The sequence below is a fragment of the Stegostoma tigrinum genome, chromosome 23 (assembly GCF_030684315.1).
Source record: "Stegostoma tigrinum isolate sSteTig4 chromosome 23, sSteTig4.hap1, whole genome shotgun sequence".
Classification (NCBI taxonomy): Eukaryota; Metazoa; Chordata; class Chondrichthyes; order Orectolobiformes; family Stegostomatidae; genus Stegostoma; species Stegostoma tigrinum.
In genome coordinates, this window is record NC_081376.1 from 4374023 (window position 1) to 4391329 (window position 17307).

At 38.3% G+C, this 17307-nt stretch overlaps 1 protein-coding gene across 4 annotated transcripts in view; it reads left to right on the forward strand.

Moving 5' to 3' along the window:
• The window catches only part of pigq (phosphatidylinositol glycan anchor biosynthesis, class Q), a 50484-nt gene extending 34223 nt beyond the window's left edge, over positions 1–16261 (forward strand). For all 4 annotated transcript variants that reach the window (XM_048552574.2, XM_048552573.2, XM_048552572.2 and 1 more), the window contains exons 7-11: positions 3715–3826; positions 9047–9127; positions 9426–9540; positions 11180–11241; positions 13808–16261. In XM_048552574.2, the coding sequence (XP_048408531.1) occupies positions 3715–3826; positions 9047–9127; positions 9426–9540; positions 11180–11241; positions 13808–13960 (523 nt within the window). In that variant the 3' untranslated portion in view covers positions 13961–16261. The remainder of the gene's footprint in view (positions 1–3714; positions 3827–9046; positions 9128–9425; positions 9541–11179; positions 11242–13807) is intronic.
• The last annotated feature ends 1046 nt before the right edge of the window (positions 16262–17307 follow it).

Here is a 17307-nt window from a genome sequence, read left to right on the forward strand (position 1 = left end):
CTTACCTCCTCACTGGGTTGAAAATAATATTGTTGATAAGAAGGGAAATGAAGTTTTCATTTGGAGTATAGTAAGGATCTAGTAGAGGCAGAAGTTCTCAATTCATTTCAAAGGTGTCAGATGTGCACCCGAAATGCCATAACCTACAAGACTACAGACCACAGGTTAGATATTGGGAATAGCCTGGATGGCTTGTTTTCGGCAGATGTATTTGTAATTGGCCATATGATCTCTTTCTTTGCCATAAATATTTTGATTCTACAGTGATTTTAATACAGTGGTTTAAAATATTCTAGCTATATTGGGGTCAGTTTTAAAGATGAAAGAAAGAAGCAGGTATGACATAAGCAAACACCAGCATTTCCACCAGGTGGGGTTAGTTAAAATCTGGATGGGAACTTCAGTAAAGAATACTGAAAGTGCAAATGTTAGTGGTACTGTGAATAAGCCTTTGAGATATTTTGCACTGCTTTGATATCATGTTCTTAAGTCATGTTGACATTATCACCAAGCCAGTTTGTTCGCATTTGCAAGGATGTTGCAAATGCAGCACTTATAGTTTGTACAATGTGGCTTTTTGTAATTATAGACAAAAATTAGAGTGAAACTCAGAATTGTGCTTTATTCCATGTTACTGTCTTTGTTCTCCATGTTAACATTTGTTTTGAAAGTAACCATTGTCTCTCTTTGGCATGACCTGGGAGCCTGCTCTGGAAAGCAGAAGGCTATTGTTGTTTGTGCAGGATTTCAGTTAGTGTGTACTAATAGCGAGGGTTTCTATTTCTTTAACAAAAGTACTCTTCAGTCAAGTTTCCAGTCAGAAAACATATTCTTCTAATATAAAATGGCTCTGTTTGTCAACTGTTGCAGTGTCATTAACTTGGTGCGTGTTGAATATTAAAGTGATGTTTGTCACTTTTTATTCTGTTTTCCCATGCTGTTGTTGCTGATGGAATTATAGTGGGTGTGAATATTAGAGCTGTGTGAATGTCACACTGTTACATTCAATGAATAGTTTACTAAAATTGACTTTTTTCCAACTGGCTCATTTCATTGTGTTTCATGTACATTTGACATAAAATTTTCCAATTCATAACACAGATGATAATTGATTGAAAGGTTTATTCATCAATATAGTCAAAAAGAAAACTGGACTTTTCCATTTTTCTGGAGCTGTTTTGTTTTTGGAGGCTTTTCCCTAAACAGTAAAAGCTCTTTAACAAGGTATCATTCATCTATCTTTATAATCACATCATCTGTATATAATAGTGTCTGTCATGAAAGACTTTCATTTATATTATGCTTTTCACAATCACTGGACTTCTTGATGTGCTTACAACCCTTGAAATATGTGGCTTCATCACTGTTGAATAATAATGTAACTGCTGCATTATCTGCTAGGATGAGATAGTGCCTTAGTAATAATATCTCTGAATTAGTATGCTCTGAAGGTGTGGGTTCAAATGCCACCACTGTACCTCACTGAATTTGAACTTGGAATTGAAAACTTCATAATGAATCATGAAACTAACACCCCATCTGGATCCTTTTTAGAAGGAAATTTGCCAACCTTAATTGGTTTGCCTAACATTTGACTAGATTCACAGTATATGTTTGACACTTAAATGCCCTCTGAAATGGCCTAGCCATCACTCATTTGAGAGAAATTAGTAATGAGTAACAAAAGCTGACTTTGCCAGCGATGTCCACATCTCATGAAAGAATAACAAATGTGAAACTTGAATAATTAGCAATCCAGGTTTGATGAAAATTCAGACCTGAAACATTAACACTGCTTCTTTGCACAAATATTTTGCTTTTCTGTTCTTAACAATTTTGTAAAATTTTAAGTGTTGATGTTTAAAGAGACTTGAGTGCACTTGTGTGAGGTACCCAGAAAGGTAGCACGTGGGGGCAACAAGCAATTAGAACAGCAAATGGCATGTTGACCATTCACTTAATCACTCATGATCGAACACTTTGATGTCTTTTGCCGATTCCATCCCCATTGCCCTGTTTTCCATTAATAATCACAAATCTACCACTCTCTACCTTAAACGTTCCAAAGACTGAACTTCCACAGATTCCTATGTCAGAGAATTCCATAAGTTTACCAATCTGTGAGTAAAACAAAATTCTCCTTGTCTCAAACCTAAGTGGTATCCATCTTATTTTTAAATTATGCTCCCTGGTTCTAAATTACCCAGTCAGGGGAAACGTCTTACCTGCATCTACCATGTCTATCTCTTTAAATGTTTTATAAGTCTCAATGAGATCATTTCCCATTCTTCAAAACTCTAGAGAATATAGGCCCAGTTTGTCTGATGCTTTTTCATAGAACGTGTCAAAAGCCTTCTGAAAATCTAAGTGCATCATATCCATCGGCTCTCCTTGGTAACTGCTTCAAAAAATTCGAACAAGTTTGCCAGCCTCTCTTTCCGATTCACATTTGATGCTGACCATGCTTAATCAGATCACCAGATGTCTAATTGTCATGTCCTTTGTAATTTTCCCTAATACTGCTACAATTACTTAGTAAAGCTAACAATCTGTAGTTCCCTGTTTTTTTCCACTCACTTCTTACCCACCCATTGTTTAACATTGGTTACTCTCCAACCCACAGGAATTATTTCAGAAACTATAGAATTTTGGAAGGTAATAACCATTGCTTTGATGTCTGCAATCTTCTCTTCAACACTATCAAATGTAAAGGTCCTAGGGATTTATCAGCTTTCAGCTCCATTAATTTCTGCAGTTCTTACTAATACAAAATGTCCTTCAACTACCTCATTCTTATGCTAACAGCAATTTGTGCAGAATGTACTGGTGCTGAAGGGATCGCAGCATCAATTCAATAGAATGATACCTGGATTCAAAGGCTAAAATTATGTGGAGATATTATGCAAACTGGGGTTGTATTCCTTCTGATTTAGAAGACTCCGGGGTGACTTAATTGCAGTTCTCCAAGTATTACAGGAAACAAATAATGTAAACAAGGACGAATTATTTCTGCTGATTAGGGAGACTTGGATAAGGACGATGATATATTTGAATGACAGAGCAGAACTACAGGAATAAATATTCTATTCCTGCTTTGGTGTTCCTGTATGTGAATAAAGTCTGAAAGCAAAATACCTTGGGGATTCTGACAACTGAATAAAAATCAGAAATTTTAAAAAAGATGTTGGATACACCCACAAGTTGCGCAGCAGCTAAGGAGACAGGAGAGAGTTAAAGTTTCGGGTCAATGTACTTTCTTCAGAATTGATTCTATGGGAGAAGAGTGTTGCACGAGAAAAAAATCAATCGAGCCTTAAAAGAAAAATAATGGGAAGACACCAAAACAGAGAATGCACAACAGGTACAAAAGACGCTACAATTAGATATGTGTTTCTTTCAAGAAAACAACAGGCCTAACTGCAAACTAGCATAATTTTATGTTGTTTCTTTAATCATACATATTGTTAGTTCATCAAATGTAAAGCTGAATATTTAAAGACTTTGACTGGTCTTGTAAGGTAATTGTTTCTTTCTCTTGGCTGTTTGACAATAAGCTCAGTGTATAAACAATGGACGTTTGGTCCAGAAATGTTTTTTAAAAAAAACTACATTTGGTGAATTTGATTTTTAACATTACCTGTGTTCGATTTATATAATGCTGTAACATCTGTTATTTGTAAGCCGTAACATTTGCATGCGTTTCCTCTTCTATAGACTCTATTGTTTGAAGATCTATGGCTTATCATCTCTTTGGCGATTATTTAGAGGGAAGAAATGGAATGTTCTGAGGCAGCGTGTGGACTCCTGCTCATATGACTTGGATCAGGTGGTGAATTTTTCTGCTCTCTAATATTCTTGAATTTTTGGGGTACCATAAAAATCGAAGCTCTTTAACTACCACCTGCAAACGTTATATATGTACTCGACTATTTATTGTACAACCACCAATCCCTTTAAAATTTCTTTGTATGCAGCTTATTTCAATACGCAGCTTCTTTAAGTCTTCATGCACAGCCGTGTCATCTTAGAGGAGAGGATAGGATCAACTTGCACTGTATCTTCTCTACTGCTGTGTGGTCACCCACACGTGTACTGCTCAGAGCAGGGCTTCTCAAAGGCATTCCTTCTGTGACTCCCTTTCAGGGATTGAAAGTTGTCCTGACTCCTCAGAGAACTGAGAGTGCGGGAAAACGGCTATTCAACTGTTATAACTTAGAGTTCCATAGTCAACATTGCCTCCTCAGAACCCTCAAGACCAAAACTTGAGCTCATGGCCTCTCTTCACCCCTGAGAACGCACCTTATTTAGGCATTTTAAGGTGTATTTCGTTCATGGGAAATGTAGAGTCATAAAGCATTTACAGAAACATAGAAAGAAGTAACGAACACAGAATGTTGGAGAAACTCAGCAGGTCTAGCAGCATCTACGAAGAGAGAAACGGAGTTATCATTTTGAGTCCAATGTGACTTCTCTTCAGAACACTACTCCCTGTATAAACAGCATGCCTTCCAAACATCCCCTCATGTTCCTCCACCAATTTATCCTAGGTTTGTATCCTCTGGTTACCAACCCATCAGCAGCAACAACATTTTTAAATGTTAAAAAAATTATATTGAAAAAAATTGTGTAAATTATGACAGATTTCTACAGGGACAAAGATCTGTTATATGAAGGATTTTTCTACATTTTGAACTTGATACCAGAGTTGAAGAGAGACCTAGCGATATACTGATAGAAACCCTGAAAGATGGGGGGGTAAGCTAAAAGCATTATTAGGAAAGGCACAATGCAATCCTAAACACTATAAACAGAGGCATAGGTATGAAATTGAAAGCTTCATACCTTCAGTTATGAGGAGAAACAAGAGAATCTGGAATGGTTCTATTAAGAAAAGAAAATTACAGAATGATCCAACAGAGACACTTAAAATTATTACAAAGTGTAAAATATTATAGAGAAAAAATAGGGCATTGACCTATTTATGCAGATCCACGTATGTTGTACATGAGATTCCTTATACCTTATTGTATCCCACTTAATCACCATAACTTTGTTTCATTAATTTTCGGCATGTTAGCATCACTGACTCAGCCAGCATTTGTCACTCAACCCTAACTGCCATTTAGATGGCGGTGAATCATCATCTTAAAGCACTGCAGTCCATGGGGATTAAGTATGCTACAGTTCTGTTTGAGAGAAATTTCCAAGATTTTGACTGAAAGTGAACAATAAAATTCTTCACCCTGGAAAAGGACTTGCAGGTGGTAATGTTCCTATTCATCTGCTGCCCTTGCCCCTCTAGGTGGCAGAGGTTATGTGTGTGGAAGGAGTCTTGCTGAATTACTGCAATGCATCTTGTAAATTACTGCCGTTGGGATTAATGTAGTTGAATGTTTAAGGTATTGGGTGGGGCCCTGTCAAGTGGGTTGCTTTTTTCTGGATGGTTTTGTGCTAATAAAGGGCATTTGGAGCTGCAGTCCTCCGCTCAAGTAGAGTATTCCATCACACACTTGGAACTTGTGCCATGCGGATAGTGGATATGCTTTGAGTTGGGAGGTTTTACTCACTGCAGGATTCTCAGCCTCTGACTAGTTGTTATGGCCACTTTATTTATATGGCTCATCCTTTGTAGTTTCTGGCCAATGGTAATTGCCCCACCCCTGGCTATTGATTTGGAATCTAGCAAAAGTAAAGCCGCTGACTGTCCAGAACACATGGTTCCACTCTGGTGTCTTCTTGGAGGTGCCTGTTATCCATTGAGCACCTTGCAACTACCTGCGAGCATCTCTAATTCAGACAATGTGTCAGAGGAGTGACCATTGATGAATTAGTTCAAAGTGGTTGGACCTCAGACATTAGCAAGTTTTGAGAGCTAATGAACTTAAAAGACCCTATACAGACAACAAGCAAAACGAACGTCATCTACAAAATACCTTGCAGGAACTGTGACAAACACTACATTGGACAAACAGGCAGAAAGCTAGCCACCAGGATACATGAACATCAACTAGCCACAAAACGACATGACCCACTATCACTCGTAGCCTTACATACAGATGAGGAAGGACACCACTTTGATTGGGACAACACATCCATCCGAGGACAAGCCAAACAGAGAGACGCACGAGAATTCCTAGAAGCATGGCATTCCAACCGGAAATCCATCAACAAACACATTGATTTGGAGCCAACCTACCATCCCCTGAGAAAAAGAACAGGAAATGACATAACCAACCCAAGGAGACCTAAACACATCAGTAGAAAGTGGGACATAACACCAGCGCTTCATCAGAGGCTCACTGATGATGTTACCTAGAATGGTGACGAAACGTCTGAAAACTAACCTTCCAGCTCAGCGAGCAAACTCACATCCAGAAACTCAGACACTACTCTGAGGAACTCTCGCAGAAAATCCAAATGATTGGCCTCCAACAACGATAACCATATTCTCTTCTGTTAGTTATGACGCCATGATCCTCCCTCATCGTCCCCCTCCACCATCTTCCTCCCCACTGCCCTCTCCATTGATTCTGATTAACTTCAATGTTGCTAAATCAGTCAAATGCTTGCTTCCCCTCTGGAATTCAACTCTTCTGTCCAGGTCTCACTGAGTAAAGTGTTTCTTGAATTCCTTATTGAATTTGTCATTCAATCTTATATTTGTGCCTCTAAGTTCTTGAAACCTCATTAATCTCCCTTCACTAGTCTGCCCTATGGTCGTCCTCGCATGTCCATCACAGAGCTGATTTTCAATTTGTTTCTTATTTCTTTTCCCTTTTGAAATAGGGCATAGTTTGTTTCCCAAACCCTGCTTTTAAAGTTTGATTTTAAAATGGCCTACAAACATTTATTGTGTTGTAACGAAGTAGAGTTTATCGTGCACTCAAAAACCATGGGTGAAGTGGATGGGAGTTTTATTGCAACACACACTTTTGCACATGGGCGTACAAAGAAAGAAAAAGGAGTTACAATTGCTGAAACAAACATGCATTAATTCATATCATTAAGAGTCCGTTAAGTCAATGTCCCATGAGGTTCTAGCAGAAATCCTTTTCATAGGAATTTAGTTACAGATGAATGCAGTTATTCTTGTAAACCGGGAAATTAGGTATCTTCTTTAGCAAAACACAGGATTCTTTCTGTGAATTAGACTTCAGTTGCAGTTCAGGATCTTTGTCAATGCTTTGGGGACATGATACTTATCAAACCCCTTGATGATTTTAAAGGCCTCCACCAGATTACACTTCATTCTTCCCTTGAGCAAAGGCTCAGCTTGTTCAGTCTTTCCCGATACTTTTGATAAACTGTGCAAATGTTTGTGTGATTTCTCTGGTGGATCTCTGTCCTTTGTGTTCACAGTTTTCTGTCCATATTACAAACAGGGTGCCATGATAGCTCAGTGGTTAACACTGCTGCCTCACAGTGCCAGGAACCAGGGTTCGATTCCAACCTCAGGCAGCTGTCTGTGTGGAGTTTGCCACATTCTCCCCGTGTCTGTGTGGGCTTCCTCTGGGTGCTCCGGTTTCCTCCCACAGTCCAAAGGTGTGCCGGTTAAGTGGATTAACCATGTTAAATCCAGGGATTTGCAGGCCAAGTGGTCTAGCCATGGGAAATGCAGGGTTGCAGGAATAGGTAAGGAGGCAATGGATCTCAGTGAGATACTGTTTGGAGGATCAGTGTGGACTTGATGGGCACAATGGCCTGTTTCCACACTGTAGGGATTCTACGATTGTATGAATCCTCTGCTTGAACAAAATTCTATATTTGTTTACCATAACTTCTCTGATTTTGACTTCAGTAATTCCAGTGTATAATTGTTGCTTTCAGAAAAAAAAATAGAAATCTATATGCTGGAACCCTTTATGCTTCTGTCCTATTTATATTGCATTTTTCCAGGGGTAGATGGCCTATATACAAATATAGCACAGGACTGCACCATTCAGCCTCTCCATCCTCCTCCACCATCCACTTCTGATTATGGCTTCAACTCCACACTCCTACCTACCCCCCATAACCTTGGACTCTCTCGTTAGTCAGTTATCACCACTGTCTTCAAAATATTTAATTGCATCTTCCTTCCACTGTTAAAATTGACCCCCTCATATTTACCCATATTGAAACTCGCTTGCATGCCCATTCTGTGACTTTGTCAAGATATTCTTGTATTCTGTCTCAATCATCCTCAATTGTAATTATACTCCTCAACGTGTAGCCCTCTGCAGATTTCAGTGGAATGCTTCCAACTTCCAAGGCTGCCTTTAAGGCTTCGCGACAGCTTAGCTTATCTATTTTGCATCCATTACATTATCGTGTGGTTTTCCTCATAGTTCAAAAAAATTTTAACGATTGATCAAACATGACCTTCCCTTTTGAAATTCATAATGACCATTCTTTTGAAAGATTGCCTGTTGCATTTTTGAGTAAAAATTCCAGAATCTTCCCTGTCATCATATTAAACTGATTTGTAGTTCAATGGCTCTGTTCCATTTATCTCTTTAAATGTCCTCTTGTGTTTTGTTTTTCTTGGGCTCATTTGTTTGTATGATTTTACTGAATTATATCTCCTCTTTACTTTATTGTAAATTCATTCAGAGCTGGAAAAATAATTTACTGCACTCTTTGGACATTTGTGAATATCCAAACAAAGGACAAAGACTATCCATAATCATCATCAGTGGATTTTCATTGATTTTTCAAATTAGCAGTAATTTTATCATTAGTCGTAACTGCAAGAGTATGGCAGGCTTACCAGAAAGAGGCCAAAACACACTCTTGTAATTTAACTAATGTCAGTATGGGAAAATTGTAATCTGACATTGTTATTCCATAGTTAACCCATTCAGATGATTAATTATCTGTTGTCTTTGACATAAAGTTTATTATAAACATCTTAAATATGGAATCTGTAAATTACTGAGTAACCAGTCCACTGTATTAGTGTGTGTCAGACCTATTCATTTGTCTAATGTTTTATATTTGAATGCTTATTTTCAAACTAAGTAATAGTCTTTTATGTAACAGTCACATCTGTTTTTTTTGCTTGCAGCTGTTTATTGGAACCCTGCTGTTCACCATTCTCCTCTTCCTCTTGCCAACTACAGCCCTCTACTACCTTGTGTTTACACTGGTAATGAGCTTTGGATACACTTCAGTGAACACGAATGAGATGCACATATTTGTGTGTAATCTGTGATAAATCACCTTTGTGCTTTTACATAGTGGACACTAAGCTGCTGTAGTTTATGTTTAACCATATTTCTGTGGCTTAGATCGTGGTTAGAAATTAAATTGCAATGCTCTTCTTAGGCCGCTTGTTACTCGAATCGCATCGAAATATAAATATATATATCCTGTGTTACAATTGTTTCATATGGAACCAACAGCCAACCTCTAACTCCTTTTTTTGTTATTCAATACTTCAACAGCTAAGATTGGTGGTGGTTGTCATTCAGGGTCTCATTCACCTGTTCGTGGACTTCGTTAACTCTCTCCCACTGTACGCATTAGGACTTAGACTGTGTCGACCTTATAGGCTTGCAGGTAATGCTCTTAAAGCTGAATTAGTTTGGCTTTGTTCTCTAGGTAGAAGGTTAATGATAGAGAAATGCACATGTATTCAACATACTGATGAAATGTTTGTGGGCTTTTCAGTGGCAGTTTGAAGTATTCAGAGAGCCTTTTCAGGACAGCGCTCTCTCGGGGGTTCAGTGATGTGTGTGGGTAGAAAAAGTAACAACGTGACTTGAATCAAGATTAATCTAAACCAGGATATATAAATTAGAATATTTAATTTATCTACAGAGGGAAATAAAGATAGCGTTAAGAGAGTGAGATAGAGAGATAAGAAGAAAGTGAAAGAATTGGCTTTTATAATGTTTTGTTTTAGTAATGTCACAGCATTGAAAATGTACTTAATCCTGAAGGTACCACTATTACATTTTTCTGGCCTGCTTATTAGGTCACAAGCTCATAACTGCAAGCACCAACACCTACAAGTTTCCCTTCAAGCCTCAGATCATCCTCACTTGGAATCATATCACCATTACTTCACTGTCCTTGGGTCAACATCCTGTAACTCCCTCCCTAATTGTGGATGTGCCACGCAACATAGACTGCAGCAACAAGGTGACCCTTTGAGTTCAATTATGGATGAGACAGCAAAGACACCCTGACACTGTAACTGAATAAATTAAAGTAGTACAGCAACTTCATGCCTTTAGGTGGTTTCAGTGCTGAGGTGTCTAACTTGTGGAGCAGCAAGGCATGTAGCATCTTCTATATTTAATCGCACGTACTCCAGAAGTTGCTGCCCAATCTACTACTCAACAATAGTGAGGATTGTTAGCCTTGCCATAATTAATGAAAATTGTGGGCTATTAGTTCATTTCGGTTTGGTATTTTAGATGTTTCTCTGAAGAGCCAGATATCTCATATGAATCATAGAACCTCCTGCTGTGTGGAAGCAGGCCATTTGGTCCATCAAGTCCTCACCAACCCTCTGAAGAACATCGCACACAGACCTGCCCCCTCACCCTTTCTCTGTGTAACCCTGCATTTCCCATGGCGAACCCACCTAACCTGCACATCTTTGGACTATGGAAGGAAACCAGGGCACCCAGAGGAATCCCACACAGACATGGGGAGAACGTGCAGACCCTACACAGGCAGTCACCCAAGAGTGGAATTGAATTCTAATCCCTAGCACTGCGAGGCAGCAGTGCTAACCACTGAACCATTGTGCTGCCCAAATACTTTCGAACATAAGTTCATTGGTATGTCTTTGTAGGCACAATTTTACGCACCTGCGCCAATTTTCAGATCTTTCTGTAGAGGCGAAATTCTGTTTACAAACTTCTATGCATGATGGTGTGATTAATGTTTAACACTCCTAGATATTGTTTCTTTGAAATGTAATGTTATTACTGATGATCATTTGAATCTACATTCGCAAACATTCGACCAAGCACATTGGACCTGTTGTAAAATACTAAAGATTGCTATTTGATAATCTAATGGATTCTTCTTTCAGAGAAGTTTGTTGTGATTGTTATAATTTGACTAACAAGTTACGCAGCAGTTAAATTTTGTATAAAATCATTGCCACATCAAAATACTTTCTGCATTCTTTATTGTTTGGAATTGAAAATTTATAATGTATCTTTTTGTCCTTTATCTACAGCTGGTGTTAAGTTTAAAGTTTTTCAGATGGTTACTGACAAACCTCTTCACTTATTAATGCAGGTACAGTTAATCAGTACTTTCATTATGACTTTTTCTCCAATGACCAACTTAGCTGCTCCACAGAAAATAGAATTGTTGTAACCATTTTAGGATTGCAGTGGTTCCATGTTTTGCTTCTTTTCCAAAGGGAAAATGTAGGGCAGAGTTTTCTGATGGTTTGAGCCATGTAGACAATCATGTGAAATGTGGGGAAATAAAACGAGAATGAAACTATTTAACTCTCAACGTCAAGAACAAAATAACTTCCAATTTTCCTCTTAACGTTTCGATGGTGAGATCAAAATGCTGCTGATAACTGGTGACCAAAATATTTCCATGTATTTGCATGTTATTAATATCCCAGCTTCCTTCTTTATGTGGAGATAGCAAGAACTGCAGATGCTGAAGAACGGTCCTGACCTAAAACATCAACTTTCTTGCTCCTCTGATGCTGCCTGGCCTGCTGCGTTCCTTCAGCTCCACACTGCGTTATGTCTCACTTCTTTATGTGCAGCTTGTAATTCTCCCATGCTCTCTTGAGAAACTGGAGGGCGACAGTTCCTGAAGTGGACATCCGAGCAGTTACCTAGTGAATGCAGCTTGCCACTTCTTCCTTTGAATCTCCATTATAGTGTCCCTTCACCAACATATCCTTGAGTGCTCCATGGACAGTGCCCTTCTCCTCCATTCATTCACCAAACGTTGGCGTCAGCAAACCACCAACCTCACCACATTTTCTAGCTGCCCTCTGACCAACTCAGGATTCACTTCAGTCCCTAAAGACTTCACATTGGAGCTCAGACACTTCTGACTTCAGTACTTCTGGCAGGTCAGTTTGCACGCAGGCTCACTGTCATTTCATGCATTTACACTGGATGCACACTATGGTTCTTGGCTTCATTTCTTTGACCTAACTTGGACACTGCCACCCTCTCTGGATGCGATAGCGTTTTAGCCAAAGAGCAGGAAGAATTATATTTGTGAAGGATAAGGTAGGTAAGAGCTTCTGAATGGCGACGCTGCATTCAATACTGAAGTTGATATTCAGTGAACCTAGGATGAGGTTTGTATACCACGGCAGTGTTACTATGAATGTGAGGTTACAGACAGAGTATGATGACCGTTACCCTTACAAAGCGTTTTTTCTATGCTGTCTTGTAGTCCTACCCTGGAGTCAGCACTAACCCAAGCAACTGCCTGTGTTTGGTGTATTGGTCTCCTCTGGTGGTCCACCAGATAGAGCATGACCCTCTTCTCGAACCCTGGATGAACTTCAGGTTCTAATTGAATAGAAGGCTGCCACCTTTCAATTTCTGTTAAGAAATTTCAGTTTCTTAAGAGGACAGTGTGTGAGGTAGTTTCCTGAAATGGTGCAGTTAGCCTCTACGCCAGAATGTACTAGTAATGACACAAGTTTTTCACCGCTTACTTCATTATTGCATGAGGATGCCACTGGGCGAGTTACATAATTAATGAACCGAAGAACAGAAGATAGGTGAGAAACGTCAATTGTAAGCTTTAACAGAACACCCACATGACACTGCCGTAGCCTACAAAGGGGAAAACCCAACCTGTAGTTTCATGGATTTTATATACAAAGAAATGATCTGTTTTGTACATTATTCCAATTTGATTTCAGCAGGATCACTACTTCAACCTCCTCCTCCAACTTATTCTCATGATTGTTGAAATATTTTGTCACTTGATTTGACTACCTAACAGGTTGCACCTGAGCCTCAGTCTTCATGGTATCAACTTGAAGAAAGCTTTATACCAACACTAAATCCTACCTCTGCGTCAATTGTAGCCCCAGGCAATTTACTTTAATTTCCTGTTCTTCAGTGCATTTATTACTGCCTTTATCCTCACCACCTTGTACCTCTGTGGCTTACGCTTCCCATCCTCTGCAATTTGTTTCCACTACTCTTCCCTGCCATTCCCCTAATTCTGGCTTTTTATTCTTTTACTCTCTATCCCTCTGTACGTTGAGGTGCAGAGGCTTCAGTTGTAGTGTTTAGACCTAAGTTATCTAGCTTCTTACCTCTCCTTTGTTTTCATTCTTCAATTTTTTTTACCCAAGGTAAACCCTTCATATGTCCGCTGCAGTCATCAATCCACCCCTTCCCTGGAAAATGAGTGGTTAATTTTACCTTTGTGGATTACTTTTAAAAATATAATTATAGTTTTTCCATAGCTTTTTTTGTCATGCATGTTACGAAAGTTTCCAAGATATGTCAACTATTGCAGGTTAAGGTAACCTTCAGTTTTATTATCTAGGAATTTGGCCATGATGTTTAAAACAGCTACTCATTAGTCATAAGTAAACCACATTGAATCATGCTGAGACAATAGAAATTAGAGTTTCTTTAGACATTATTCACCTAAATTAGGCAGTGTCATTATGTCTAAGTGGAAGTGAAATTAATAGATTAAGTTTCTCATTTTATCTCTGAATATTCGTGTTTTGCATTCTCCAAAGTTTTAAACTGGAAGGAGAAATAATAAATGTCGGAAAAATAGACTTTACAAAATAACAAAATGGAAAAAGCTGTTTTTTGTTCAGTAACCAGTGCTGTTCTAATGATAGATTAATCCCCTGACCTACGGGATGATAATCAGATATTACAGACTGCCAACCTACAGCTGTTATCCAAAGGACTCGTGGACAACACTGTGTCAGAAACTGTTCCTTGGGGAACTGATTTATCCCTGGAAACGCAAAACAGAGAAACAAGACTGAGAAAATACAGCCAGAAACCAGCAGTCTTAATGAATATGTCCATGACTAGTTTCCTGCGTTATGTCTGCATTGCCATTTATTTCAAAGAGGAGAGGCTTTTCTTTTGTAAATTTTTTAAAACAGAAGTTATAAATTTGAAATTGTTGATTGTCGCTAGTGCCAAAATTATGCTGCAAAATTATCAGTACATTGATGTAATAGAGTTCTTAAAATTGTGAAAGCTTAAAATGTCATTTGGGATTTGAAGAAACCATGTCTCAAATTACAATTTCACACTTTATCTCTTCTATCACAGCAAAAGCATTCCTCCTCCCCCTCCTCCAATTTTATTGGGTGCAATTTTCAAGTTCTGTAAGAATGCACTTCAATTTGCTATAAACTTGAAACATTAATGCACTGCTTTTAGACAAATCACTTTCTATGCATTCTGTTTGTGTTTTGTGACATCTCTGTATATTAGTTCTTTAATATAATTTCCTAATAACATGCTCATTTTCAGTGTACAGCTGTACCTGCATCAGTTTCATATCTAGCCAAATTGATGCATTCAGATCTAAATTCAAGGATATTATTTTTGTGTCAATTGCAGAGATACTTAAAAGTGAAGCTCCACGCATTTTTCAGATTTCTGCCAAATGTTCAGAACTCTCTATTGCCCTGTGGTGGAATCGTCAAGCTGAATAATTGACATTTTATATATTGCCGTTGCTTACAGTATTGTTTTTCAGGGACTCACATAATATTGACCTTAGTAATTTTTTAAACTACGTCATGCAATAGTTTTAAATCTTGTTTCTATGATTTACAAAATACCATATTTTGGGTACATTACCCAATCATTACTTCTGTTCATTGCGTTGCGTAAGATCAAATGAGTACCCATTTTTCTCAAAGCATTTAGAATCATAGGGATCTACTGCATAGAAATAGGCCTTTCAGTCCAGCTCGTCCATGCCGACCAGACATTCCTTAACTAATCTAGTCCCATTTGCCAGCATTTGGCCCATATCCCTCTAAGCTCTTCCTACTCATGTACCCATCCAAATCCCTTTTAATTGTTGTAATTTTACAAGCCTCCACCACTTCCTCTGGCAGCTTATTCCATACACGCACCTCCCTCCGTGTGAAAAAGTTGCCCCTTCGGTTCCTTTTAAATCTTTCCCCTTTCACCTCAAACCTATACCTCTCGTTTTGGACTCCTGCAAATTCTGTTCATTGGCAAGTTTCTGAAGGGCTCTGAACAGGGTTAGATGTACTTTTAGATAATCTAACGAATCACAATGCGAAACATCACATTGCCCTCATTTCCCTGCAAGCATTTACTGTAATAGCAGTATTACAACATTTGACTGTGTCTTGGTACAGAATACCTATGAGACCTTTCCAGTAAATCTCTCACATTCAATGTAACTGCGCCCCTCCCTTTACAAAAGAGATTGCCACTCAAAGTTACTGAATTTCAAAATTCTGAATGGCTGAAAATTTCCTCAGAATTTTAGCATATTACAATCATTTTCTCTGAAATTATATTTCTGATGTTTATTAGCAGCATTGTTTTCTTATCACTAAGATCAGCAATATTTTTTCTGCATCTGTGAATGCATATTCAAGATATCAGAATAAATTGCATCACAAATTGTAAAACTTGTGCATTTGCTTTTTGTTTGCATTCTGTCCCAAATATGGATTGATGGTGGTACTGTAATTGCACACTTTAATTTTTATGCATAAGTCGGAATTTGAAGAGGACACAATGGCATTTTCTACCAGCCCCAATTTCTCTGATGATATTGTGCTAGTTTTTATGTTCTGAGATTCTCAGGATGTTTTGGCATAACTCTCCAGATCAGCATGAATTCCAGGCTGTATCTATGATGGAAAAATTTCCTCTCGCTTCTTGCAGCATTGTTACTTTAAGAATTATGCTCCCCAGGTTTTTGCACAGGGCCAAATGTATTAAAAAAGATTAATATAGTGAATAAAATCTGATCTGATGTAGTTTGTACCTTTGTTTTTCTTCGGAAATATTTGCTGTTACAATTTTATTAATTTCAGGTGAAATCCATTAAGCTGAATTGCTTTGGTTTGTCAAAACTAACTCATCACTTAAATGCCAAAACAATAGCAAAGTATCTTAATGGCACTGCCAAGATTACAGTTTTAAAGAACTTTAGTCTATTGCTCTGGGTTAATGCAAGTCTGCTGCTGAACCAACTTTGTTATATATTTATAATAATTTCAGCCCACCCTTTTATGTTGTAAAATTGTTACTAGATGAACTTTTCCCCATAAAGCCTTTTTTTTTTCATTTTATGGTATTAATTTGTTTATTTTAAATTTGTGTACATTTTAACTAATTCATATAACTACTAATACATTTTTCAGTCTAGCCATCAGACTACCTTAATATTGATCTGTGGTACCTCTTTTCATTGAAATATTTTTTACATGCGAATTGGTTTGAATATTAAAATCAATTTAAATAAATCACCAAATTCTGTCCACTCTTTCTTCACCACTTTCACACCACCCCCTTCTTTTCTCACCACCATTTTTATTATTTTACATTCTAACTATTTATATTTAATCTCCCTGTATTATTATGTGTTGATATTTAATGCTAGTTGCTAAATATTTAATGACTCTTAAATTATAACCAACATTATAGAGGAAGAAATGCAAGGTGCGGAGGTCCCCTTAACTTCCTTGAATCTTGTTAGTCACCATTAGCACTACTCTGATGGTGCTGTTGCATTACAAGGCTTTTTTGTCCTATCCAAGATAAATGATCCAATGAAACATTCGGCACCTGTATGCCAAATTTCATTGTGCAGTGCTGTGTTTACAGGTACAAATAACCTGCTCGCGACATACCTTGAAAGAGCAAGCTGTTTAGAGATAGCAAGGTGTAGAGCTGGGTGAACACAGCAGGCCGAGCAGGAAGCCATCCTACTCCTGTGAGGCTGCTTGGCCAGCTGAGTTCGTCCACCTCTACACCTTGTTATCTCGGATTCTCCAGCATCTGCAGTTCCTGCTATCTCTAACTGATTTAGAAGCCCTAGTTTTTCTGGGCTTCTATCATAGTTTCAGTTGAAGGGAGAAAAGAATGGACCTGTACCCCTCAGTCTATAGCCGATCTGCTCAGCAAAATATTGTGGGAGCTGGAAATGTGAAATAAAAACCAAGTTCTGAATGCTCACATCTGGCAGCATGGAGCCAGAAGCAATAGGAATATGCATCTGTCACGACTGAAGGAGAATCCTATTCACCCTGGAACGTGGGATGGGATTTTTCGAGGATTGGCAGTCTCATGCATGTTGCTACTCTGGGCCTTGTTTACAAATGAA